Source organism: Carlito syrichta, unplaced genomic scaffold (genome assembly GCF_000164805.1).
Source record: "Carlito syrichta isolate Samal-C Ts95f unplaced genomic scaffold, Tarsius_syrichta-2.0.1 Scaffold311749, whole genome shotgun sequence".
NCBI classification, from domain to species: Eukaryota; Metazoa; Chordata; class Mammalia; order Primates; family Tarsiidae; genus Carlito; species Carlito syrichta.
Window position 1 is genome coordinate 111283 of NW_007255845.1, and position 26620 is coordinate 137902.

A 26620-nucleotide genomic window follows, 5' to 3' on the forward strand; every position below is an offset into this window, starting at 1 on the left:
TAAGTTTTATGGTTTGTTCAACCATATCCAACTACAAAACCTGTTAAGCCATCATGCTGTTGAGAACAGAAACTGAGAGACAATTAATGTAGAGAAATATTATGGTATTATACAGTTTTTAATTCAGGCACTGCTTGGACTATAAATGATCATCTATTCTTCCCTCATCTTCTCTCTTTGATCATAATTTACCTGGGAAAAAAAATTAGATGATTTAGTCCACCTCCTGCCCCCCAAAAAGCAAAGTGTAAAAATTGTTACATCTTCTTTATATAGAAATAAATGCAAGTAGGTTGTTGCATGTATTAAATAAGCAGCTGTGAAATAAGGAGCAGGAGCATGAGCACGTGGTGGTAAAATATTGTAATTAAAAATAGGGATTGGATTTGAAGATGGCAGAGTGAAAAGAATGTTTGGAGTTGGTGAGTAGCTGAAAGGAGGGGAGGAGCAGGGTTTTCCTTGGGAGTCAGCCAGGGCTTTATTTACTGAGATTTAATCAGAAGACCCTTCCCTATCTCCAGGCAACAGCTGGAGATTTCATTCATTAGTTCCTTGTCCGTTTGTTGTGTTGTACTCATCCATTTACTAGACATTTATGGTGTGCCTACTGTCTTCTGTGTCTAAAAATAGTACAGTGTTGAATTATACTTGGAGGCATCAAAATCCATGCTTTCAAGGGATCTCGGTCTTGCTGGAAGGAAGACTTATAAATACCAGGAGCCACGAAAATGTGCTATGGATACACCCAGTGGAAAAAATGATTTGTTTCCTGGAGGAGGGTACATCTGAACTGAGTCTTGCAGGAAGAGAGGTACTTCTGAAAGTGGAGGAAAGATGTTCCAAGCAGACGAAGGTGAGAAAGGGCCTTAAGTTCTGGTTACTGCCAGAAGTTTGATGTGGCTGGTGCAACATGCAGTGGTATGACTCAAGGCTGGGGGGTGGGGGGTGGGGGCGGTGGTGTGTGACCTGACAGTCAAATCTGAATGTTTTGGTGGTGGAGAACCACCCTCCGAGGGACATGGTCCCAGCAGGGACATGGTCAGCTGAATCTGCAGAAGGGGTAATCACAGATTGTTGACAAACTTTTACAGTTACTATATATTTTAATGAAATGGGTATCTTTTAACACAGCTAGTCAGGGATTGGAGGTGAAACTCAACACGGACAGACCTCAATTGTGATTTTTTCAGTGAAGCCCTAAGTGCTTGGCCCATGCTGCTTTTCTACTCAGCAGGATGACAGTGTCACAGCACCCAAGGCTGCTGAGTGGAAAGTCTGTCTTAATTGCAGGCAGCAGCATCCCTGAGCTTTCTGAGCCATGGGAGGTTAGCTAATTGAGGTTAACTTCAGAGAACCAAATGCCAAGGGGAGCTCTTGGGACCATCTGAGCAGATAGGGTTTTCTCCAGAGAGAGGAGGTTGGCCTTATGGTTTATTTTTCATACCTTGGTAGAAAGTGTGTATCTCTGTGATAAGTTGGATTAATTATCTTGGTTTGTCATTTTATTTTTGTTATCAGTGTATCAGTTTTAAAACAATAAACTCTGGTGAGGGGAGATGTCATTATTTTGCACAAAGTGACCGTGTGTGTTTTAGTTTTGTATATTTCAGAAAGCTTCCAGTTTTCAGCGGTTGGTGAAATAACAACTTGCTTTATTTAATCAGCAGAATATTTTCACTTGATTGTACTTGAAAGCTTTTTATAAACTGGCAACAAGTGAGTAGTTTTTCTAATTCTTAAATATTGTATGTTATGATTTTTTCAGATAAATTATTTCTACTAAATTATACTTATAAGGATAACACTTGAAAACTTACTCTTAAGTGTTAGAAATAAGAAAGATTTTAAGAGGATGTTTTAACAAAAGCGAGGAAAGGGAAGACAAGAAGAAGTGTTCGGTGTTAGTCATATAATTGGTTGGCTTCATTTAATAAGAAAGTTAGCACCGTTCTCATACATACTCATAATATACTGTGTCTCATAGTTTTAAATTGTTGGGGAGGAAAACTTTTACTCTACACTCTTAGGTTTAGTTTTTAGGGGCCTGCAAATCGAATTGACAAAAGACAGATAACAACAGAAAGTACAGATTTAATCATATAAAAATGTGACTCAGAGGGTGGTTAGAATGTGGACTTATATACCATTTTAATAGGGGAAGGGGAGGGGAGAAAAGGACACTTGGGGGAAAACAAATGACCTTTTGGAAAGATAAATGGGCCCTTAGGAAAATAGATGGGAGGTGTGACAGTTTTGTGATTATGTCTGTTTAGTGTGGGGTGGAGCTGTCTTATCTCTGGTGATAGGAGTTAGTTTTCCCTGGTTGCTCTTAGGGAGGGGATTTATGAGGATTGAGTTCTTTTTGGGAAGCTCCATTTTTTAGGCAGGTAAGAGATTTCAGGAATTCAAATGCTTTCAGCTCAAAATAAGTTTTTTTTGCCACAGTGCCATATTTGGGACTCCTTCAAAACATATCACCACTCAAATCATATCACCTCCTCCAAAGAACATAACATAGCAAAAGATGGCACAGATGTCATAATTCACATTTCTATTTATTTCATTTTATTGGAAATGCATTAGAAATAGAGTGCCTTAAGGCAGATGCCTTTATAAATAAAACTGATCATGAGGATGAATTTAGGCAAAAGTTAGTAGGGTATTAAATTGCTCATATAAGTTAGGGAGCTATCTGCCACATTTAGGTTGTATATTTTTCCCTAGGGGTAAGCATAAGTTTGATTGTGCCTTAGGTCATGTTCTGCCAAGTTATAAAAGCATCTGAGGAGAGTTTTTCTTTTCTTTTCTTTTCTTTTTGAGTTGGAGTCTCACTTTATCGCCCAGGTTAGAGTGCAGTGGCACACTCACGGCCACCCCAGCATTGACCTACTGGGCTCCAGTGATCCTTCTGCCTCAGCCTTTCAAGTAGCCAGAACTACAGGCGCACGCTACCACGCCCAGCTAATTTTTGATTTATTGTAGAGGTCTCGCCAAGTTGCCCAGGCTGGTCTCAGGTAATCCACTTGCCTTGGCCTCCCAAAGTGCTGGGATTACAGGCTGAGCCACCAAGCCCAGCCAGGAGAGTTTTTCAACACTGTTGAAACTGAATCACACACTTTGTATAGTTTTCTGAATGAGCACTCCTGAATGTGATGTTTATTTCAGTATACTATTTAGTATATAACACAACTTTTTATTAGCATAACATACTACTTGCTGTGTCTAACATAGTTCAGTGTCTGGGCAGAAATGGAAACCGAGGAATGTACAGAATCAAGTTCTGGCTATTTTTGATTGGCAGCAGGTGCAATCTGTAACCTGAGAGGTTGATGGCTGGTGATGGGTGTCACCAAGAGCCCAGAGCAGAGCTGTTAGAAGCCCTGGAGAGAACCTGGCATCGAGAAATAGGAAGTGCCCTGCAGTGGTAGAGTTAGAAATGTGCGTCTCTGAAAACACCGGGCAGCTCAAAGAATTCTTCCAAATGGTTTCTAACTCCTCCCATCTGTTCTTATTGGGTGGGGCTTACATGCTGTAATGACTTTAGCCCTGTCATGATACGATTCCCCTGTAGTAGGCATTTAGTTTTAACAGTGAAGAAGATGTGTTGTAGTATAGAAACCATGAGGGAAGATTCCTGGGTGATTGGAGCTGCAAACCCCATAGAGCCCACAGAAAGGAGATGCAGCCATTCCTAGCGACAGGGACATTGAAGATACCACAACTCCTCTTTTTGAGTGCTTGCTAGGAGCCAGGTGCAATACCCTAGAGTCTGCATCTGCAGTCTGCATTTGAGGATGAGGACACTGAACTTCAGAGACGGCCTTCTCTTTTTATAGAAAAGTTGTGATTGGGTGTAAGGAAATGTGCTCGACCTCATGTTATGTGGTTGGATCCTAGATGATGTTGGGTCCATCTTAATTGACACACATACTTGCATAAATAGTGAAAAACTATTTAAAAGTTTTTACTGGAGAGGACTCAAATTTATCAAGAATTTTAAAGTTTAAAAATTAAAAATTTTAAATTTTAATGGAGAGGACTTAAAAACATTAAAGAAGCAATAGGGACGTCTAAGTTATTTTTTTTGTTTTTTTGAGTTGGCGTCTCACTCTGTCACCCAAACTGGAGTGCAGTGGCCGCTCCTGGCCACTGCAGCCTCGACCTGCTGGCACCGGCGATCCTTCCGCTTCAGCCTTCCAAGTAGCTGGAACTACAGGCGCGTGCTACCACATCCGGCTAATTTTTAAATTTATTGTAGAGATGAGGTCTCACCAAGTTGTCCAGGCAGGTCTTGAACCTGTGGGCTCAGGCAATCCACTCACCTCGGCCTCCCAAGGCCACCGGGATTACAGGCTGAGCCACCGAACCCGGCTCTAAGTTACTTTTTAACAGCCCTATACTTGTCATTATGGCACTTGAACTGAATTTAAATTTGTAAAACAAGAAAATACATAACTGAGGAACTGCTTTACTCACACATTGTACACATATGTTAATCTGAGTCCTTCTCTCCTTTATAACAGGAGGACTTCCTTCCTGGGTCTTGGCATTTTGGAGATTGTGAATATTTCAGCTGGCACTTTCTGTTCTTAATGGTCAGAGTTCATAACTAGGATGGGATTATCTTCTTAGGGTAAAGTCCTAGAAATGGGAGCACTGGTTTCATATATATTGCCAGACTGCCCTCTTAGCCTGTTTACACCATCACTGGCAGGACATGGAGTGCTCGTTTCTTTCACTTTCACCGTTGCTAGTCAAACAGATGAAAAAGCACATCTAATTGTTATTTTTATTTGCGTTTTTTAGATTTTCAGTGAGTGAATTTTTTTTCTGTATACTGGTCATTTGTATTTTTTTCCTGTTTATGATTTTTGTCCATTTTACTAATAGAGTATTTGTTTTCTTATTGATTTATACAAAATCTTTGTATATCCAAGATACTTTTTGACATGTGTTTTCACTAGTCCTTCAGCCTTGTTTAGTTTTGTCCTTACAAGTTAGAAATGTTATAGTTTTGTGTGATCATTTAACATCCATATAGATAGAACCTCATTAGAGGTTGGGGAGAGTGAGGAAAGTTGTGAAATTACTTTGCAGGCTAAGTGATTTGGGCATGGTTTCAGGTTAGTGACTGTGAGTTCATTTGGATGTCAGTGCACAGTAATGCTGTTATATTTGTGAGGTTCTGTTTACTTTTCGTTTTTAATTTGGTAGGCTCTGTTTCTCTGAAGTGATTGCAACTCCTGCTGCCCTCTCATACCTCCTCTGTCTTTGTGTCCCTGGCCACTGCTCTCCAAGGGACAGCCGAACTCCAGTGACCGACACCTCTCTTGCACATTTCTGAAATCCCCTGTAGTTTTTATTCCAGCTTTGTAGGACTTTGACACTTGTAGATAAAGGCCCATTATTTACTTGTAATCGCCTCTTCTTAAGAACTAAGCCACAACCTGAGGCCTCGTAAGAGTAAATTGCTTGTAACTTGCTTCTGATAACAAACTTAAATGCTGAGTCATAAGAAAGTTCTAATTTTTCTCATTCTGGCACTTGATTTGAAATTTCATGTGTATGTTAATAAAATGAGAACATAGCACTCAGTTGAATCAAGAGTTTATTCTCACATCATGTATCATGCTGATCCAGGCAGCCCTTGTGCCTTCTCAAACGTCTGATTTGGAAGAGGTTCCCAAACTGGTTGATTGTTCCAAAGTGTGTGAGATTTGGGAGGCATAGGTTATAACTGGAGAACTGGCTCTGCCGTTTTGCAGGGCCATTAAATCTTTCCAAGCCCAAGTTTTATCTGCAGAAAGTGAAGATAACATGATATTGTTTGTCAGACTCTTAAAAACCCATAGATCTGTTTGGAAAAGCAAATAGTGGTGCCATGATTTGAAGTTTTTACTGTTTTTTTAGGTGAGATTTTGGTTCTTGGTTTATGATACGGTGTAGCTGCTTCCCAACTAGTGATTAATACATACTCTGATTTGTCCAGTGAACCCAGGGCAGATCTTGGCTTTGCAGTGAATGCTGAGCTTCCAAAATCTGTGTTCTCCTTTGGGGGGAGCCTTTCATTTCTCTGCCAGTTTGCATCTGGGAGCTCTTGGCTATGTGAATTTCTCCCTGGAAAATCTGCAGTGCTGGTTCGCCTGCTGATCTCAGGCAAACCCAGTTCCTTGAATATGCCCCACAATGGGGAAAAACTGAGGCAACTGAAACCCTGAGGAGGTTTCTTTCACCTGTATGAGCATAGCTGACTTTGGGATTGTTTTGTTGTGATCTGCGAATCATCCTTTCCCCAAACTCTCCTGTCTTCATTATAATAACAGAGGCCACTTAGATTTTAACCATTTGATTAACAAAGCCTTGCTTTTGGCCTCTTGTACTGCAGCAGGAGTTATTGTGTGCGCCTGGATTTGTAATCATGCCTCACATACTTTATGTTTTGATTCACTTCAGGCTTTTTAGCTATCTACACTTTTCCTGCCTCTGGGGTCATGTGGAGTGGGAGTTTAAATGTTGTAAAAGCATTTTGAAATGTTCATATGACTTCTCTAGTATACTTTCCTCTCTTGTAGATTTTACATTTTAGGTTATAGAATTGTTAATTTACCAAACTATATTGTGGATTTTATCCAAGTACTTTCTGTGAGCATGAGATACGTGTATCAGATCAAGTGCCAGAATGTGTATATGGATATGTGTGTATATATGTGTTAATATGTATATATAGAATCATTGTATTCCTTGGGATTGGGCTGATTTAAAAAAACAATTTGCTAGCTTCATCCATGAAAGATAATCAGCCATGAAGTTTTTTACTTTGGAATAAATTGGTTTTCCTCATAACTTATTTTTCAGTGTTCCATGATTATGTGTCATCTAAAGGTGACTTGGAAGGATTTTTAAGGGGTTAATTTTAAATGTTTTTTTTCTTATGAATTTGGAAATGCTAGTTTGAGTTAATTTAGAATATAATTACATATACATTGTTTTATATTTATATATTTTAGTATAATTATATTTAATATGACATTCTTATGGCAAAAAGAAACTTCTAGATATTTTTGGTAGCTCCTTTACAATTGTTGTATTGTCTATTTCCTCTGGTTTTGAAAGGAATAGTTTCAGTCTTTGAGAAGGGTCATACTATAAAATTATATCTGTATTCCACAAAAGTTAGTGATTGGAGAAAGAATGTTTAGTTATAATGACATCACTAGCTTAAACTATCAATGGAAACCTGTAACTGTGAGTTTACTTAGTTTTCCTTAGAAAATTTTATGAAATACTTTCTTGAAAGCAAGTCATCATAGCAAGCTGCTTCAAGTGTGTATGTGGTAAACTTCTAGGCCAAGGCACAGTCATGACTAATTCCTGGTTCTAGTTTTCATTTTTACTGAGGTATGGATGAGACTTAGACATGCCCTCTTCTTTGACAAGTCTTCCCTTGTTGCAACAGATTCTGTAACTTGCTTGCTGGTTGCTGATGCAGCTTTTCATAAATAGGCCGTGTAGTGGGGCCCCAGGCAAAAGCTTTGTCTTTCTCCCCAGATCCCAGCAGAATAATTGCAAGGGTGATCTCCATAAAGCATTTACCAGGTTATTTTGAAGAGAAGGCAGGGGAGCAGAAAGGGTGTATATTTCAGGGAGTTCAGCAGGACAGAGAAGGCTCATGGAAAACAAAGGAATATAAGGATTTCGTTTGTTTTACAGTATGGAAAGGTTAAAGATAGGAATTTAGGTGCATTGTGTTAAAATTGTATTGATTTAAATACAGTAGTCTTAGAATAATCTGGGCAGTTGGCTTTTTAACCCAGTCCATTGGCCCAAACCAGATATCGGAAAGGCAGACTGAACTTCTGTTTTCTCTCTGGCAGTGCTTTTTTCTGTTGCCAAATTTGTTTGTTTGTTATAGACAGGGTTTCACTCTGTTGCCCAGGTTGGAGTGCAGTGGCTTGATCATGGCTCACTGCAGTCTCAAACTCCCAGACCTAACTGATCTTCCTGCCTCAGCTTTCTATGTAGCTGGGACTACAGGCACACATCACTATGCTTGGCTGATGCTTCTATTTTTTGTAGAGATGAAGTCTCACTTTATTGCCTAGGCTGGTCTCGAACTCTTGGTCTCAAGCGAACCTTCTACCTCGCCCTTCCAAAGTATAGTGATTATAGGCATAAACCACTATGCTTGGCCCTCTGTTTCCTAATTTGATATTCCCAATACTGAGAGAATGGTGTTTCTTACATCCTTCCCAAGGAAAATGGCTTTATTCTCATTGAATGACAAATGAGCCTTTGCTGGTGACTTTTTCCCCCCTCTTTTGAGTTTAGCAATTCTATTAACTAGAGCAGATTTACCTCTGTCTGTCTTTAAGGAGTGCAGAGTGGGGTCAGGAAACCCAACTGTAATTGAGTTTAAGTACTTGGTTCTTTAACTTGGTCTGCCTTATACCTACTTTGTAAGGAAGACTGAGGATTAATGAGCATTGCACATTTTGAATAAGAGACTATTCCAAATTATGGGACTACATGCAGTGATCTGGTTGCATAAAGCTACTGGTCACTGCCACTCCATTTAAGCTGACTCTGTGCTCACATCAACCTGTGTGGAGTATGGATAGGAACTGGAGAGGAGGGCCACTTCCTAGCTAAATGGTTTTGGGCATCTCTCACGGAGCTTCCCTTTGCTCAGGAAGTGTTTGTAGAATTTGGACCAAGGGATTGACCTATGTCTATTCTGTGAAACTTTGGTATTTTTCAGATACATTCAAGGCAACCCATTCGGATCCCCTCTCACTGTGGGAGCTTTTCTGTCCTCAATAAATCCTGCTTTAAAAAAAAAAAAAAAGAAACGTTTAAGATAATCTATGACATCATTACCTTTGTCCTGATATTCAGTCAAAACCAGGCATATTTTGGTCCGTGTCCATTTGGGTTTTAATGTGGCTTCTGTTAAACAAGGAAAATATGAATTTTCTACATCATAGGCATGGTTGATTTGGATTCTTGGTTGATTTGGATTCTTGGTTGAAAGGAGGTACCTATAGAAACCTAGAATAAAGAAAAGTGAATAATAAACTTCTTTCTGTTTTTTTCCTTCTTGTAATCTTGAGTTATTCCCATGGCCTCAGCACTGGCACTGGTTCACCTTGCCTCAGTTGACCCTTTCATTAGTGATATCAGAGAAGTCAGAGCCAGAATGGAAATTTTAAAAACAGGTAAAATGGAAGCCTGCAGTTTCCTACTTAGTTTGAATTTGAGACTAGGTGGGGTTGTGAGTTTTAATTGAAAGTAAGAAAAAAGTGGGTCTAGAAGAATAGATGGAATATACTAAAAGAATGTTAAAACCCGTCGTTAAATATAGTTGAAGAGCTGGTTGGTATTTCTGCATGTTCTTTTTTTCTTGTATGTGAAGCTTCCATGTTTATTTGGATAGAGTGGTTTTCCTGAGTAAAAGCCTTGTGTTTAAACCCTGCTCTAAGCAAAGAAAAACATGTTTAACTGAATATAATCGCCATGTACTCAGCTTACTTCCCACTTTGGAGCACTCTTACACACTAAAATAACATAAGGGAGGTTAAACTAAATCAAGGGTTAAGACAGATAAACTTAAGTGATCCTGTTGTAGTTCCTATGCTAATTAAAATGAGTTAACACAATATTTATATAAGTACTAGCTTTCCTTTATGTGTAGGACTTAATGTCTTTATTTTTAGTAAAGAAAAAGTCTCAAAAATATTTGAGAAAATTTATATTAAAACCTTTTGAATTTTCACTTAAAAAATACCAGTTAATCAGAAAATGATTCTTAAACACCTAGAGAATTTGAGGTGTGGGTGGGGTACCCATGGGGTGCAGTTAGCTTCTGTGTCCACTCCTGTCCTTTCTCATCTGATTTCCATGTTGTAGCCACCAGGAGGGGCCAAGACTGAGCAGAGACTTTGCCTGTGGCCTGCTGGGTGATCAGGTGGAAAAGGCTGGCCAGGGTCTAATTATGGAGCTCCTTGAACATAACCTGGGGACTTGAAACTTTAATCTGTGAGTTTCAGAGGTTTCTGAATGTGTAAATGACATGATCATAGTTAAGTCTTCAGAATGGTGATCTGAAGGTAGTAATCAAACTTTTTTGCTGTGTATCCCCTAAAAGGAATGGGAAAAACAGAATGCCTCTTGCACCTTTTAAATTGTCACACCAGTTTTTTAAGGATTAAATAGATGCAGAATATACGGTTTCCTTTTTTTAAATGTGTCATTTATGTTTATTCCAATAGAATCCTAATTGTCATAGTAACTTAATAATCATTATCATCCATTTTTAAAAATGGAACTTTTATAAAATTTTTTTCTTTATTTCGATTCCATTTTTGCAAAGAATTTGATCCTAAGATAGGATATTGTCCTACTTGAAAGTCTTTTATAGATCATCCTATCATTTTCTATAACAAAATATATAAACTTAAAATTACACTAAGAAGGACTTCCAGAATGACAGAGTAAAGGAACTTCAGAAATCTGCCTCTCCATACGAGCTAGGAGAGTACTGTCAAGAATTAACAAAATCAACTTTTTCAGAACTCTGGAAATTGATCAAAAGCTTTTGATTATTCTAAGAGTGTTTATTCCAGAGAAATGATTGAATCATAATAAGAAGAATGTGCTTTGTGGTGTTTTAACTCGCCTTATACCCACCCCCTTTCTTTAGCTTTGTGGTAGCTTTCAAACCAGTGGCCTAGAAGTTATGGAAGGGGGAGAGTAGGTTTGGAGTTACCCCAAAAACCTGAGCTTCAGACAGTTGTCACTACTTTATCTGTCTGGAGCCATTGGTAAAGCCTATTGATAGGGCATGTCTTTATTTGATCTGTCTCAGAGTTCACCCATTGGTAAAAACCCTGTTTCTAGGGTGTCTGTTGAAAACAGCCAGCAGCAGGTACTTGATATCACAGCTACCTGAGATCATTAACCAGTTGGGACAAGCAAGAGGGATCCAAGCAACTGAAAAAGAAAATCTTGAGAATGAGATTTCCATAGGGGCTTTGAACCCTCTGCTGTGTTCCTGGTGCTCTAGAAGACCATGTGCGTGGGTGGGGCTATGTGCATGCCCAGGAAAGACTCAAGGAGGCCCTAATTTCACCTCTGACTGGGCTTGAGGCTCTACACTAGCAGAAAGTAAAAGTTAAAGCAGAGCTGGAAACTGCCAAAGTTTTCTGAAGTCATGTTCCAGCACATGCATACACGCGCGCATGCACACACAGGCGCACACACACAAACACGCACACACCCTGCAAAGAGTGCGAGACTTATTCCCTCATTGTTTCAGGAAGTCTCTGTCTGGATATTAGCTGATTGAGAAGCTAACTGAGCAAAGATATTCAGTACTATACGTAACAAAAAAGACTTCAAAAAATTAATACCAGAGAGCCACTAAACAGCAGTGACAGCAACAAATAGCAGCAATAAGTCTTAGAAGGAGAGGTAATCTTCTGATTTTCAGAGTTGCCTCTTTATATGATTAAAGCAGCCCCTTTTCAACAGAAAAGTATGAGGCACACAAAGAAACAAGGAAGTTATGGTTTACCATCTTTTTCACCTTACATCCTCTACACTAAACACTGCAGTGAGTATTTAACAAGTGTTCAGAACATTACTTTAATTGTCTTTCATTGACTGACACCTGGTCAGAAATTGGTTATTTTCAGAAATCCCATGTATTTTCTTTTTGTACTGTGTTTAACTGTAAGACAAACCTGGTGTTTTTATTATATCTCCTAGAAGAGGATCCTTATCAAATGATAGTTATTTTAAAAACACCCTTACATTTGCTCAAATAAGTGTTTATTAATATCCTGGAAAATTTGAAGGCTCTTTCCAATTTGAAGACTCTTTCCTTAAGCAATTATATACAACAAACCTGCAATGAAAACTGACTTACTTTGAAAGATCACTTTGAAACAGATCATTTTGAAATGTTTCCCACATGAAGTTTATCTTTATAGCTAGCATTTTAAAAGCATTTTGGAAATAAAAGCATTATAATTTTGTGCAGATGTCTGTATCTCCAGTGGCCTATAGTCAAGTACCCAAATTATCCTGTATTTGACTTATTATTCAGAATATTTTTGTATATCAGACCTTATCAATAAGTCTGCTTATTAGCACATGCTGACTTAAAAATCTGACCTCAGAGTCATAAGATTTGCAGGTAACTAACTTTTACTATATTCGTGATCAGTTGTGATGATAGAAGAAATTCAGGGCATCATGTAACAGTACTGATATTCCCTAATTCCTTCCAGGAGCAAAAAGGGGAAACTGGAAATGCTGATATCATCACATCTATACACTGAGAATTATTTGTATTTCCTGCTTCCAAGTATTTGTGTATATTTTTCTGTTTTCCATCTTATTCTTTTGTCCCGACGTCTGACACTAGAAAGGTGATGTGAACCTACTCGACAAGCAAACTTTAAAATCGTGTCACTGGAAGAGAAGGTCATGTCACTGCAAAAGAAGATGCTCACTGAGTGTGCTCTGCAGCCAAGCAGGCACCCATCTCTGGCTGACTCTGCAAAATGAGTGCCAGTAACTTTGGCGCCCTTTAAGTGCCCAAGGAGTGCTAGTAACTTTGGTGCCCTTAAATGCATATTTGGCAAATATGACTTGAAAGTTATGAGAAAAGATGGTGCATGGATTTTTTAGTTTTGATTTTTAAACCTTCCTTGTTCCGAAATTAAAGTAACTTTCAAAAGTGCTTGTGATACTATAAGATAAAAAATAAATAAGTGAGGATATGACTAACACTGTTAGGAGAAATAATGTATGTCCTGAGTCATTATAAGAGGCAGATCACAAGTTTAACTTCCAGATTTCTAACACAGAGAAAAGAGACAAACAGAAGCAGTGGTATGCTCTGTCATGTTTGTCAGACTAAAAACCAAAACCAGTCACTTAGCCACTTATGAGATATTGTAAAATATTGATATAGTAAATTAAAATCACATATATAAAATATGATTAGGCAGTTGAGTATGGCCAAATTTTTAATATTTGTGATGACAAAAGAGGATATTGACAAAGATAATAAAAGTCAATATTCCTAACAAGGATAATGCCTTAAGACAGTCATGCATCGCTTAACAATGGTGATAGATTCTGAGAAATGCGTTGTTTGACAATTTCGTCATCAGCTGTACATCATAGCATGTACTTACACTAAAGTATAGCCTACTGCACACCTAGGCTGTGGCTACAAACCTGTGCAGCATGTTACTGTACTAAATACTGTACACAGTTGTGACACAGTGGTTTTGTGTATCTAGACATGGAAAGGGTACAGTAAAAAATACAGTATAAAAGATAAAAAATGGTACCTCTTTAGGGTATTTACCATGAATGGGGCTTTCAGGACTGGAAGTTACTCAGCGTGAGTCAGTAAGTGACATTACATACACTAGGATATTACATATGCTACTGTAGACTTTATAAATTCTATAGACTTAGGCTACACTAAATTTTTTTTTAAAAAATAAGGTTGCACTATAACGTCACAAGGCAATAAGAATTTTCAGTTCCATTATAATCTTGTGGGACTGCTGCTGTGTGTGGGGTTCATTGTTGAACAAAACAGTTATGTGGTGCATGACTTTATATACACAAATCACACACATGCACACTTACACTTAATTTAGAGTCCTATCCCCATCCTAGGATATTGTGATTTGGTCCCAAGAACCCCTGGATCTCCCTTTCCTTCAAAGTGCATTGTGCAGTGCATGGGGTCTTCAGTGATGTAGTTCCCTCCAGATCTAAATCTCCAAACAAGAAAAGGCAGCCTACTAGTATATTTTCAAGTACAATGTGATCTTGTTATATGTAAATTGAACTATGCATATTTCAACTACTGACACATACATAATATTAATAAGAGCTTCACATTATGTGCAGAGTTTCAACAAACTCTCCCCCCAAATTATGCATCAAGCTCTTTCATATTTTCAAAGCTGGTAGGTCAACTGAATTATAAAAATGCTTAAATACTTACTAACCTTTGGCAACATTATGTGAACTCTTATCATTAATAGAACTTCTTCAGGAATTTTGGTGACATTTGTGTTATTATGTTGATGTTCACTGCTATAATTTAAAATCTGTTAAACTGTCATCCAAATGTAGTAATGCTGATGCCAAAAAGCATCCTGAAGATCAATAATTTTGGAATAGAAATTAGTTGTGATAAAAGACACCATGACATGCCACACTATTCATTTATAAGGTAAACCTGAGGTGTTAGAGATAATGCTGATACAATTAAAAAGCACCAGTAAAGCAAAAGTGGCTGAAGATTTATATGTCCTGAGCAAGCATTCCCCAAACCCTAACTGCAAACTGTGGAATATTCCATCTCGAATTATGAAAGTTCTGTAGGATCACAGTCCATGAATAAAATGCAATCATGCTTTATGAATCCCTGTTAATCAGGCTTGAGATATATGGCTTAGGTTGAAAAAAACACATAATAAGATACTTATTTGTCTGACACTGGGGAGAACATCCTTAAAGGATTAAAGAAGATTTTTGAAGGTCAACTTTTTCTTCTAGGTCTTTGAAACTGGTCAGTAAATATTGAGTGAGTTATTTTATGCAGCCATACTGCTTTGTTTGTTATAGAGAATAAATAGATTTCTTGCCTTTCATAAGCTTAAAATACATGAGACGTCATGACTGACAAAAAGATAAGTTGGAAGAGCATACAAGACTGAGGTGACAAGAGTAATAATGAGAGTTGAGGGCTGTGGAGGAGGAGGTGGGCTGACTTTCCAGCACCTTTGGGCCCAGGAGGGTGTGGAAGGGTTTTGGGGACTAGGAGAGGACCTAAAACAGGCACAGGTGAGGAGGGAGGGTATGTGCTTGTGTGTGGTGAAAGGGGCAGGTGGGAGGAATGAGGAATGAGCACTGAAGTGCTCAGCTCCTGGCAGGCCGTGCGGATCTTGTACTTAACATGTGGGGGAAGGAGGAGGGTCACCTCCTGGTTGTGGCTTTACTCTGAACTCACTGAAAGTCCCATGACTTTGAGACTTTATTAAGTAATATAAAGTGATATGGTATTTAATGACAATTGTTTATAGTTCATTGGTGCTTACGTGTCAGGCACTGTTTGAACTACCTTAATGACTCTTTGGGGGTAGGTGCTGTTATTTCTGCTTTTACAGCCAAGGAAACAGAGGCACAGGGAAGTTAAGTGATTTGCCAAAGGTCTTCAAATTAGTAAGCTGCTGAGCATCACATCCAGGCAGGCTGGTTCCAAAGTCCATATAGTCACACTCTTGTCAGAAACTTCATACCCTGAGGGGACCAAGCTTTCTGCTAACAGAGCTGTACTCCCCCAAAGAGGAATTGCTGTATGGAAAAAATCAGCAGTGTAATAGAGTAGTTGTTTAGAAGCCCTAAATTGGTGTTTGGTACCAGGGTACAAAAGGAGAGTAGCATAGATGGTGTTAGTTTGAGGAAGTGAGGGGGAGGGCCAGGCCCTGTCCTGACAAAGAAGGTCCTGGGTTGAGCATAGGAGCCCCCGTTGGCTCTTTGGCTACCTGCCCCAGTAGCTGGGCTGGTTCTCCCTAGGGATTCACTTTCTCTAGCCTTTGATTCACCGCCAGAGTGTAAATTAGTCGGCTCATTCTTTCCTTCAACGAAAGACTTATTAAACACCTAATACAATTTTCACAGTAGTAGGTTTACAAGAATGAATATGACCAAGTCCTTATATGATTTTCACAGTAGTAGGTTTATAAGGAGGAATCTGACCAAGCCCCTACCTTAGATTTTGCCTAGAAAGCCTTTTATGACTTCTGAAGACCCTTCTTACCTCTTTACTCCACCCAGCTTCCCTCCTGCTTGTGATGCTCAAAACTATTTTAAGAGGGGTGAAAATATTTAATTTCCCAATTAAAAAGCTGAAAGTAGCAATGCCTGATTTGTGGGGCTCCTCAGTTAGCTAGTGTGAGTGGTTTCTCGGGGGGCTTAGGGTTGGTTGGGTAACCAGTGTGCATGATAACTATGGGATCCTTCCCCTTTAACGGGAGAGTGTAGAGTGAGGATAGGGTGTAGGATAAGAAGGCTGGGAAACCAGTCTTGGCCCAGGTAACCTCAGCCTAGTCATCCTGTTGTCCAGACTTGAAACTCCTTGAAATTTTTGCCCAGAATGACACAAACCCTGTCAATTTCTGTGTGAGCACAAAGAAATAGAAGCTACTGAACACTTGATGATGAACCTGTAAAAACAGGCCTTAGAAGGTTTCTGTACTTTTAAAACAATGCTGACTCTGTGTAAAGGAACATTTTTCCATATCGGTTAGTCAGGTTATCACAGTTTAAACCAGTGCTCCCAAGGAAGTTTATGACACAAGCCCTCTCTGAGTATGGGATTTTCGTGCCCCTTCTCTCCCATGGAAGGTTAAGTTGTTTCTTATGAGTCTGTATTACATTTATACCTTTGTGGGACTGCTGTACTTAAAAATTAAGGATTTTGTAAATGTATGACATTCAGGAAGCAACTATTTCTATAATACAACGAGTTTGTTTCAGGTCCTGTTTTGAATGCTTTCAGTGCTAATTCAAAACCTTTTTGTATATGTTTTGATTAATTTTAAGATTTAGGAAATTGAAAGAGGTGTGGCATTATTCATTTGTTATTTTCGAAAATACCTACTGTATTGCATATCCAAAACATTAGAAAAAGTAGAAAATATATTGGAGAAGTTGGCATTTCTTTGTGGAGTCAAATACACAGGTGTAAAGTTACGGAGTAATATCAGAAGGGTAAACATCTTAATGGAACTTTACTGCTTTTGCAGTGTCCCCATATACATTTGAGCTGAGTAGGGCAAGCATTTTTTATCCTCATTTTACAGATAAAGAAACCGCTGTGTCCAACAAATAATCAGTAAAGGATTGGCACCCCAACCCTTTGTTCCAATTCCCTTCTGTCTTTTTAGTGTGTATGGTGGTGGGGAGGGTGTAGATTTGTAAGGGAGTGAGATATGTTTGAGCCAAGCCTTGAAGGAGATGTCTGAGTTTAGAGGCCAACACACTTCAGCAGAAGCATTGTCAGAAGTCCTCTGACTGTTCCTTAGGCTCTCCCATTACCCTATTTCACCCCCTCCCCCTTTGGAGCCTCCTCCTGGCTGGAGGTGTGTAGTGGGATGAAATCTGTTGCACATTATTACTGGATATTTAACAAGCTCTTGGCTCTGTATTTGTTTTTGAGGCCTAACTTTAAGGTCACACCAAAGTGGCTGACCTGTAAACCAGCAGGGTTGGCAAGTTGGAGTAGGGGGCTCTTCATACAAGGTGGAGGCTTGGCAGGTAGGGAAGCAAGTCAGCATGATTGTGATGATGACAGATGATGTTAGAGGGACAGGGCAGAACGGTGGTCCCTTCTCTGTGTTCCATGCTTGTAGTTCTGTTAGAGCTCTCTCGGCACAAATTACCAATCTTTCCAGCTTGAGACCAGTGCAGGAAGTGCTCACTATAGGTTGTGGTATATTTGCTGCTTTTTTAAAAAGATAGAAATAGTTTTTTTTTTCCCTTCCTAGTCTACCTTTCTTTGATGTGAAAATGCTTTTTAAAGAAATATCAAGTCAGTTTCAGCATTTAAAGTTTGAGTATTGTCAATGCAGTAATATTTTTAGACCATCCTTTGATTTGATTTTATTGGTCCTGTGTTAATATATTTTGGTTATTGCCATTACATTTCAGAGATGTTTCCTTCAAGGCTAGTCCTCTGATGGATGAAGATAAAAACAATGGAACTTAATTGACTAATTAGCATTTTAAAGGACACTGAAGGTCACAGCCCAGGTGACTACAGTTTAATTTACTCAGAGTCTCAAAATATCCCTCTTTTCCACTTTTTTTTTGATGTCCTTTAGTACGTTCAGGTCTTTCTGTCTAGGAGTACAGCTCTCTCTTTTTATTCTGCTTTTCTTGACATGTGTGGGTTTGATGTACCAGTGTCTTTAATGCAACTTTATTCAGCACTGGAGTTGTACAAAGCTGGGCCCGGTGGTGCCAGGAACACAAAGATGAGTAAGAGGCATCCTCTCCTGAATCATCAGCCAGTGGGGACCATGATGAGGGTTGCCATAATGATAATACAGCCTAACCGAGTTCTTACACCTGTTGCACGGAAAAGAGCCAGTGTACTATGGAGGCAGCAGTATTGCAGTAAAGAGTTTAATAATCTGAGCAAGGATGGGAGATATTCTATCAAATCTGCCTCTCCGAGAATTTTTGGCTAGAGTTTTTCAGGAATAATTTGGCAGGCAGGAGGCTCGGGAATAGGTACTGTTGATTCATTGGGAATGAAGGAAGTCATAAAGATGTCAAAACTATCTGCGCAGAGTCAGTTTCTGGGTGTGTATTGGGGGGTGTTGGGTTGAGTCAGTTCCTTGGTACAGGTCACAGGTTCAGGTTGGGCCCTTGGTCCACCGGAATGCAAAGTGTGAAACATCTCAAAGACCAGAATTAGGTTTATGTTATCTATGGGAGCAATTGGGAAAGTTACACATCTTGTGATCAATGGTTTAACTATGGAAGGTATGTGGGAGGATGATCAAAGCTGCTAATGCCTGTTCAGCTGATCAAACTTCTGGTTGCCCTCAAGGAGGTCTGTGAGCTCTAAGGGCTTATTCATTAAGAGAAAATATGCTCATCAGCCTTGTGGCAGCTCCCCTTACCCCCAGAACATGACAGAATTCAGACTCCTTTTACAATTCTAACCTTATAGGCTTTTATTAATTTTATAAAGGCATTTTTATGATGGTGGTTTCAGTGAGGGACTGGAGTAAGATTCAGGCCAGACCAGAAATGCTGTGGGGAGTCAGGGTGCAGGGGAGAGAAGCCCTGTGAAATGGTGTCTAGAGGTGGACCTTGAAGGAGTAGGAGGAGAGGGAGAAAAGCCCTGTTCTAAGCTCTAAGTGTGTATCTGGTTTTTCATCCTTGTAACAACCAGGCACAGTATATTCTGTTATTATCTGTATTTCATACAGAGAAAACTGATATGAAGAGAAGTTAAGTGACTTGTCCAGGAGCACACAGCTCATCAGTAGTCCTGCTGGGATTCCAACTCAGGTGGTCTGGTTGCAGTTTGTACTGTGAATTGCTGTCCTGGACTGAGTAGGATTTGGACAAATGAAGATTAAGGGGAAGGCAAGTGATCAAATACGCAGAGACAGACAAATTGGTTTAGGGCCATTTTGCAAAGGCCCTGGAATCCCACATTGAAGAGGATAGTGGTGACATCCCATAGTCCGAACTACTACTTGTACAGGCCTGATGGGTCCTCCTGCCTCTGCTGGTTGACTCGATGGAACGTCATTGTGTGATTCAGTGGGCAGTGGTAAGGTTGGGAAGGTTTTTGAGAGGAGAGTCGTGTTGCTTCTTTCCTTTCCTACATCTCTAATCTTTCCTGAGTTTTTGGTATTTGTTTTCGTGGTTCCTGAACATGCTTAGGTCTCAGCTGCTGCTGTCTTCTGTCTCCGGCCCATGATTTTCACCCCTTTCTCAGTTACACTCTGGAAAGAGTTTCCTGAAGCCATCCGTTTCTGTCTCTTCTCTCCTCACTGCCGTCTCTGACCTGCTGTCCTTACTGGACTGGAGTTGTCCTCCCTGCAGAGGCAGTGCCTGGCTCACTGCTCATTCCAGTTATGACTCTTTGGGCTTGTCTTATCTGCCAGTTCTCAACCAGGGGCAGTTTTGTGTTTGTGATCCCCCTGCCCCCCGGCATATCTGGCAATACCTGGGGGCATTTGTGTCATCATTGAGTGAGATAATGTTGCTGGTCTCTGGTGGGCAGAGGGTAGGGATGCTACTGGACATCTTACAGCACGCAAGATGGCTCCCACAACAGAGTTATCCAGCCCAAATGTCAACAGTGCAGATACTGACCTTACCTGGTGCTCTGGGACGTTTACAGTTGTCCATTCTTAAAACTTTCCCAACTGTCCTGACGTAATTCTCTCCTGACTTGTCTTCTAGTGGACTCTCAGTTTATTCCTCACCAGTCTCTGTGGAGGACTCCTCTCCAGCCTTTGTTCCAGTTCTTGCTTCCTGGATTCTTTTGGGGGGTCTCTGCCTACTCTTCCTGTTCCTCTGGGGTATCTCATTAGTCCCAGAGATTTGACCTCCATCTCATGGCAAGTGACTCTGTGTCTGTATTCACAGCTCTGACTCTTTTGAGGTCCAGTCAGCTTCATGTCTCTCCCCACTTCAGTGGTGCACAGGCATTTAAGCTCAGCAGATCCAAATTAGGGCAGTCCAGTCTTCTATCCAGCCTGAGCCTCCCTTGTCCATCAGTCTGTGACTGCAGTGGGCTCCCTGCCTCCAGTCCCATGCCCCACCCTGCCACCAGGGGAGTTTTTTTAGAATAGAACTCCAAGGACGAGCATCTTCTTTCAGCTTCTCATATATCAGAGATACAGTCTCAACTACTATGCATGACATGTGCAACCTTCCTAACCAAGCCCAGAGGTTCCCAATTGGGGGCAGTGTAGGCCCTCCAAAGGGGCCCTTTGAAAATTTATACATGTTGGGGTTATCATGATGGGGAGGGTGGGGCGTGTGTGGGGGCTACAGATGCTGAGTGCTCAGGGCCCATTGAAGCTCATCTCACTTTCCATAATGCATTGGACAGCCCCATCCTGCAGAGAATTGTCCAAATACAAGTTGTACCCTTATAAGAAATGGCAGGTTTAATGTTTAGTTTCTGCCTAGAAGGAGTGAGGAGGAGAAAATGCTGATTCCTCCTGGGGAGTGTTTATTTTGGGGAATGTGAGGCAAAAGAAGAACTGGATGGTGATGAAACAGCCCAGAAATTCAGGAAAGAATTCAAGGGGAATGATGGTATGTGTTGAGAACTGTAGAAGTGCAGAGACACACACATAGGGAAGGCTGTTAGGTGTGTAGCTCTCTACAGTGTCCTCTCATCCCTGCCTATAAGTTACAGTCCCCCTGCTCTGCACAGGGGCCTGTGGCATCAGGCCTCCTTCCTTGGTCTTGCACCATCAGTCTCATCTCCCAGTCTGGCCCCAGTTTTGCCATCTCTGATTTAGCCTACCCTCCGCTACCTCATTTCACAGCTTTCTTTATAAGTAAAAATATCCCAGCTAATATCAAGAACAGCAGCAACAACATTAGTGCAGACTTATGTACCAGGTACTGCACTAAACTGTTAACTTTATAAGCATTTCTTATTTAATCCTCAAAAAAATCTCTAGAAGGTAGCTCCTATAATGATGTCCATTTATGGTTGAGGAAATTGAGGATTTACAGAGGAAGTAACCAGTCCACTTTTACACAGCTAGTATTCCATAGAACTAGGTCTTAAACATACATGTCCTTTTTTTTCCTCATTTAAAAAAAATAAATGTTATTTATTAGAGCAGTTTTAGGTTCACAGAAAAATTGAAAGTATAGAGAGTTCCCATATACCTCCCACCTCCCCACTATTAATCAGAATGATCGGTGAACATACATTGACACACTCTTGTCACTCATTTCCATAGTTTACATTGGGGTCACTTTTGATGTTGCACATCCCGTGGAGTTTGACAAATGTGTTATGAGCATTGTAGATAGTAGCATACAGAATAGAGTCACTGCCCTAAAATCATCTTGCTCTCCCTGTTCATCTCACCCTCCGCCCTCCCCCTCGCAGTCACTTATCTTTTTATTGGCTTCATCATGTCTTTTTGACACTTTAAAAAATAACTCAAAAGCTCAGGTATTTAGTTACCATTGAGAAGTTATAGGGAATCTATGGAGTTTCAGTCTCCATAAATCATATTTACGTTTAAAGAACTGTGTTCTACTTTGTGTCACCATGTTTTCCTTTCTTTTTGGGACCCTTCCGGGCTGTTTGGATTCTGTGTGGGGGACGTGTATTTAAGATAGGGTACAGATATCTTGTTCCCACTTTCCGTCCTGACAGCTTTGGAAGAATTCTTTTTTTTTTTTTTTCCCATCAAAACCTAGCAGCGTAATCCTGTGTAGATCAACAATTTGTTTGATCGAACATTCCTGACACTAGATGCCAGTCCATCCTAGAAGAGAATTGGGGATGAGACCAGTACACACAGTCTGTTTTCCAACTTCTTTCTGGTATTCAGGTCAACCTAAAGCCTGTGATGAAGGTCTTGGAGAGCCCGTTTGGAGATACTACCAGAACTGGTTGGTTAAGTAGTCTCATCATATTATTTCCTAGTTCATTGTAGTTTTTTGAGGATTCAGTTTTTGAGGAATCCTGGAACTACCTGTCTTTATACCCATGTCTTAGAAAAACCTCATACCATACTGTTACAAGTACAGGTTAAGTATCCCTAATCCAGAAATCTGCATTCTGAAATGCTCCGATGAGCATCTCCTTTGAGCTCATGGATGATGTTCAAGAAATTTCAGATTTTGGAGCATTTTAGATTTTTGGATTAGAGGTGTGCAGCCGCTGTACTGGCATGCAGCTAATTGCACTGTGAAGGATTTGTACTTTTTGATGCTCATTGGTATGTTTTTCAGCAGATTACAAATATCAGAAAACAAGTTCCCTGGGCATAGCATCATACCATTGGTGTTTGTTCCAGTGGCAGAAATCTTGACACCAGGAAAAGTGTGTTGAATAAATGGGTTAATGTGACTGATAGCTCTGCTCTCTGAATTGGTGTTAGCTGGAATCCCATTGTCCTGTACCCTGAATCTGTCTCTTTTTGTTCGTCCCCCAGAAGCCCCATGTGCCACTCCCCTGATCTGCAGCTTTGGGAGGCCAGTGGACCTGGAGAAGGATGACTACCAGAAGGTGGTTTGCAACAATGAACACTGCCCCTGCAGCACCTGGATGCACCTGCAGTGCTTCTACGAGTGGGAGAGCAGCATCCTTGTCCAGTTCAACTGCATCGGCCGGGCCCGCAGCTGGAACGAGAAGCAGTGCCGCCAGAACATGTGGACGAAGAAGGGCTACGACCTGGCCTTCCGCTTCTGTTCCTGCCGCTGTGGCCAGGGCCACTTAAAAAAGGACACGGACTGGTACCAGGTAAAGCGGATGCAGGACGAGAAAAAGAAGAAGTCTGGCTCGGAGAAGAACACAGGGAGGCCTCCTGGTGAGGCTGCGGAGGAGGCAAAAAAGTGCAGACCCCAAAATAAGCCCCAGAAAGGCCCGAGCCACGACCTCCCGCGACGGCATTCCATGGACCGGCAGAACTCCCAGGAAAAAGCAGTCAGTGCCACAACCTACGGCACCCGCTCCCCCTGTGGCTCCCCTGGCCAGTCTCCACCCACAGGCTACTCCATCCTCTCCCCGGCCCACTTCAGCGGCCCCCGCTCCTCCAGATACCTTGGGGAGTTCTTAAAGAATGCCATCCACCTTGAGCCTCACAAAAAGGCCATGGCAGGAAGCCACGTGTTCAGAAATGCTCACTTTGATTATAGTCCGGCTGGGTTGTCGGTCCACAGGGGGGGACACTTCGATGCCCCCGTACAGTTCCTGCGGCGGCTGGACCTCTCCGAGCTCCTCACTCACATCCCCAGGCATAAGCTGAACACTTTCCATGTGCGGATGGAAGATGATGCCCAAGTGGGCCAGGGGGAGGATCTGCGGAAGTTCATTCTGGCTGCCCTCAGTGCCAGCCACAGAAACGTTGTAAACTGTGCTCTGTGCCATCGGGCGCTCCCGGTATTCGAACAGTTCCCGCTGGTGGACGGAACTCTGTTCTTAAGCCCATCGAGACACGATGAGATCGAGTATGATGTTCCTTGTCACCTTCAAGGTATAGGTGTTAATTCACCTTGCCTGCTTTCTGTTTGTTACAAACCCAACAGCAAACAAGACAGAATTGCTCTATTTTGGCTTAATTTTTCCTGATTGGATTTTTGTTGATGACGATGTTCTAGGCAGGTGCTCGGTAACGTTTGAGTATTTCAGCTTTACCCAGTAAGGTGTTGGTGATTTTTATACTCTGATGTCACAGTACTAAATACAGGTACCCTGATGGGTAATTTTGTGTTTGTTGTAATTTGGAGAGAGGATTGTTGGTATATAGTTTTTCATAATTGGAAGGAAATTCAGAGAAGGAATTGTATATTTGTCACTTGCTGTAAAATAGTTGCCATTAAAACTTGTTTTAATGTGTCCAGCAAGCTGTGTGTTCTCTTTGATCCTTGTAGACATAACAGTGAGGAAAAGTTGGGGGTCAGAAAGGGCCAAGGTGTTTTTAGACTGGTTGAATTAATTTTGAAATTTGCATAAGATGAGACTGTCTTGACAGCAGCAAAAGGAAAATATAGAATTATTGAATGCTCAGACATTAGCCTAGTGGCAAAATTAGTATTCCTGCGGATGTTATACAAGGACTTGGTACATTTTAGCCATAAATCGAATGACAGGGAATTGGTTAGTATAAGTGAAAAATCTGTCAGTTGATGAAAACTACTGAACTTCCATAAAGATGAGATATATGACAGATAACATGCTTATGCTTAAAATGCGTGTTATAAAAACCTGTAGTAAATATGACATATCCCTACCTGTCTCCTTCCGTCAAACCCTGCTGTCTCAGTCCCCAAAGAAAAACACTTTCAAACCTTAAGTGATGCTTCAGGTTTTTAACATCATTATTTTAAATACTGCTATCTTCATTCTCCAATTTTAGACATTATTTATTGACTTACTTTTGAGTTGGATGACCATATATCTATTCCTCTTCTCCTTTCTCTTGGGATAATATATCACAATTCTTGGTTAAATCCCTGCTGTGTTTATTATTGTGATTATATTTAATAAGGAGCCAAGAATATAGGGGTTTTAAAAAAATTTTTGGAGTCAGTATATTTTAGAACACCTATTGTCTTTTTTAAAGAACACTTAATGTACATAATAGCCAGGTGTTACTAGTTCCACATGGTACTAAAGCCTTAACTGATTCTCATTTTCATTTTCCTGTTTTTTTCTTTTAAACTTCGACTGGTGGTTCTCACTCCCTAGAAGTTTTACAAACTATCTTGCAGAAACATTTCTATAAACCTGTCAGACATTTTTTGAGGTTTTTTTTTTTTTCCTGAAAATGTCCCTCATGAGGTAACACTTTTAATCCCAGCACTTTGGGAGACTGAGGTGAGACCAACCTGGGCAACATAGCAGACCTCATCTCTATTAAAAAGAAAAGAAAATGCCCCTCTTGGAGACTTTTATCCTCTGTTCTTTTCTGTCCTGGTGCACTCAGGGCCAACCATACTACATAGCTGTCCTTCTAGGAATGCCTTCATTTCTTTCCTGTTTTTAAAATTGTGTTTCCTAGAAGCATTTTATATTTTTTCTTGGTTTATTCTCTCAATTTGTTAGGAAACATACCCCAGGAGCTTTTTGAGAAAGGGAATTATAGGCATAGATGATTTGGGATTTTGAAAGTCTGCAGATATTGTGATTTTTATCTTCATACTTGATTGCTCTTTAACTGGGTATAGTCTTCTAAGTTATAAATATTTTTCCCTTGGAATTTTGAAGGCATTTTTTTACTGTCTCCTGTCTTACAGTGTCACCATTGACAAGTCTGATATTATTCTTATTCCTGTCATTGCCTCCACCTCCACCCCTCCCTGAAGGTTTTAAGATTTTTCTTTTTGTATCCCTAATATAGAAATTTTACCGTGATATGGGTCTCTTTTTTTCCTCCACTCATTGTGCTTTCTGACTTTCTTGACCCTTTGGTTTGGAGAAATTTCTTTTGTATTATTTCTTTAATAGTTTCCTCCTCTCTAAACAACACTTGTTTACTTGTTGTTCACTTAGAACTTGTTGTTCTAAGTTCACTTAGAACTTGTTGTTCACTTAGAACTTGTTCACTTAGAACACTTGTTGTTCACTTAAAACAACAACTGTGAAATGCCTGTTAATCAGATATTGTACCTCTTAGATTGATTATTTTATATCCTCCACCTCAACAAAAAAAGAACAACAGAAAAAGAATCAATCATATGTGGCCCTGTTCACTTCTTTATTCTGCTTTGTGAAAAATTTTCCAGTATTTTTAAGTTTTCTGTTCTTATACTTTTAATTTCCAAGAGCTTTTAAAAATAGTGTCCTGTTCTTGTTTCACTTAGATAGTTTCTTGTGCTACCTTTCTGAGCAAGGAAAAGAAGCTGAAATTGTAGGGAGTAGTTTCATTCATTTTGAGAATTTTACCTAACCCCATATACCTGTTAGCCTTTGTTATAAAGTAGAGCACTCCAAATGGTTAAAAAGGATGATTTAAAGACTTCTTACAGTTCTATAGGAGGACTGGCTAGAACAGTTCGGTTGGCCACAGATGACTTCAGCTAGAATGCTCATCTGTGTTCCATGTAGTCTTTCATCTTCCGTAGCCTAGCTTGGGCTTTTCAACATGGTGTTCTCAGGACAGCATTCAAGAAGGTAGGAGTAGAAACTGCAGGGTCTCTCTCTCTCTAGAGGTTTAATCTTAGAACTGAGTAACATCAATTTTGTCACATTTTGCTCATCAGAATATGTCCTAAGATGACTAGCACAGGTTCAGAGGATGCTGAAATACTCTGCTTATTGATAGAAAGAGGTGCATAGACTTCGTGGTCA

The 26620-nt window shown here is 40.3% G+C and overlaps 1 protein-coding gene across 1 annotated transcript in view; it reads left to right on the top strand.

Moving 5' to 3' along the window:
* The first annotated feature begins 790 nt into the window (after positions 1-790).
* The window catches only part of HECA (hdc homolog, cell cycle regulator), a 33926-nt gene continuing 8096 nt past the window's right edge, over positions 791-26620 (top strand). The window contains exons 1-2 of the mRNA XM_021718039.1: positions 791-853; positions 22764-23804. Coding sequence (XP_021573714.1) covers positions 835-853; positions 22764-23804 — 1060 coding nt within the window. The 5' untranslated portion in view covers positions 791-834. The remainder of the gene's footprint in view (positions 854-22763; positions 23805-26620) is intronic.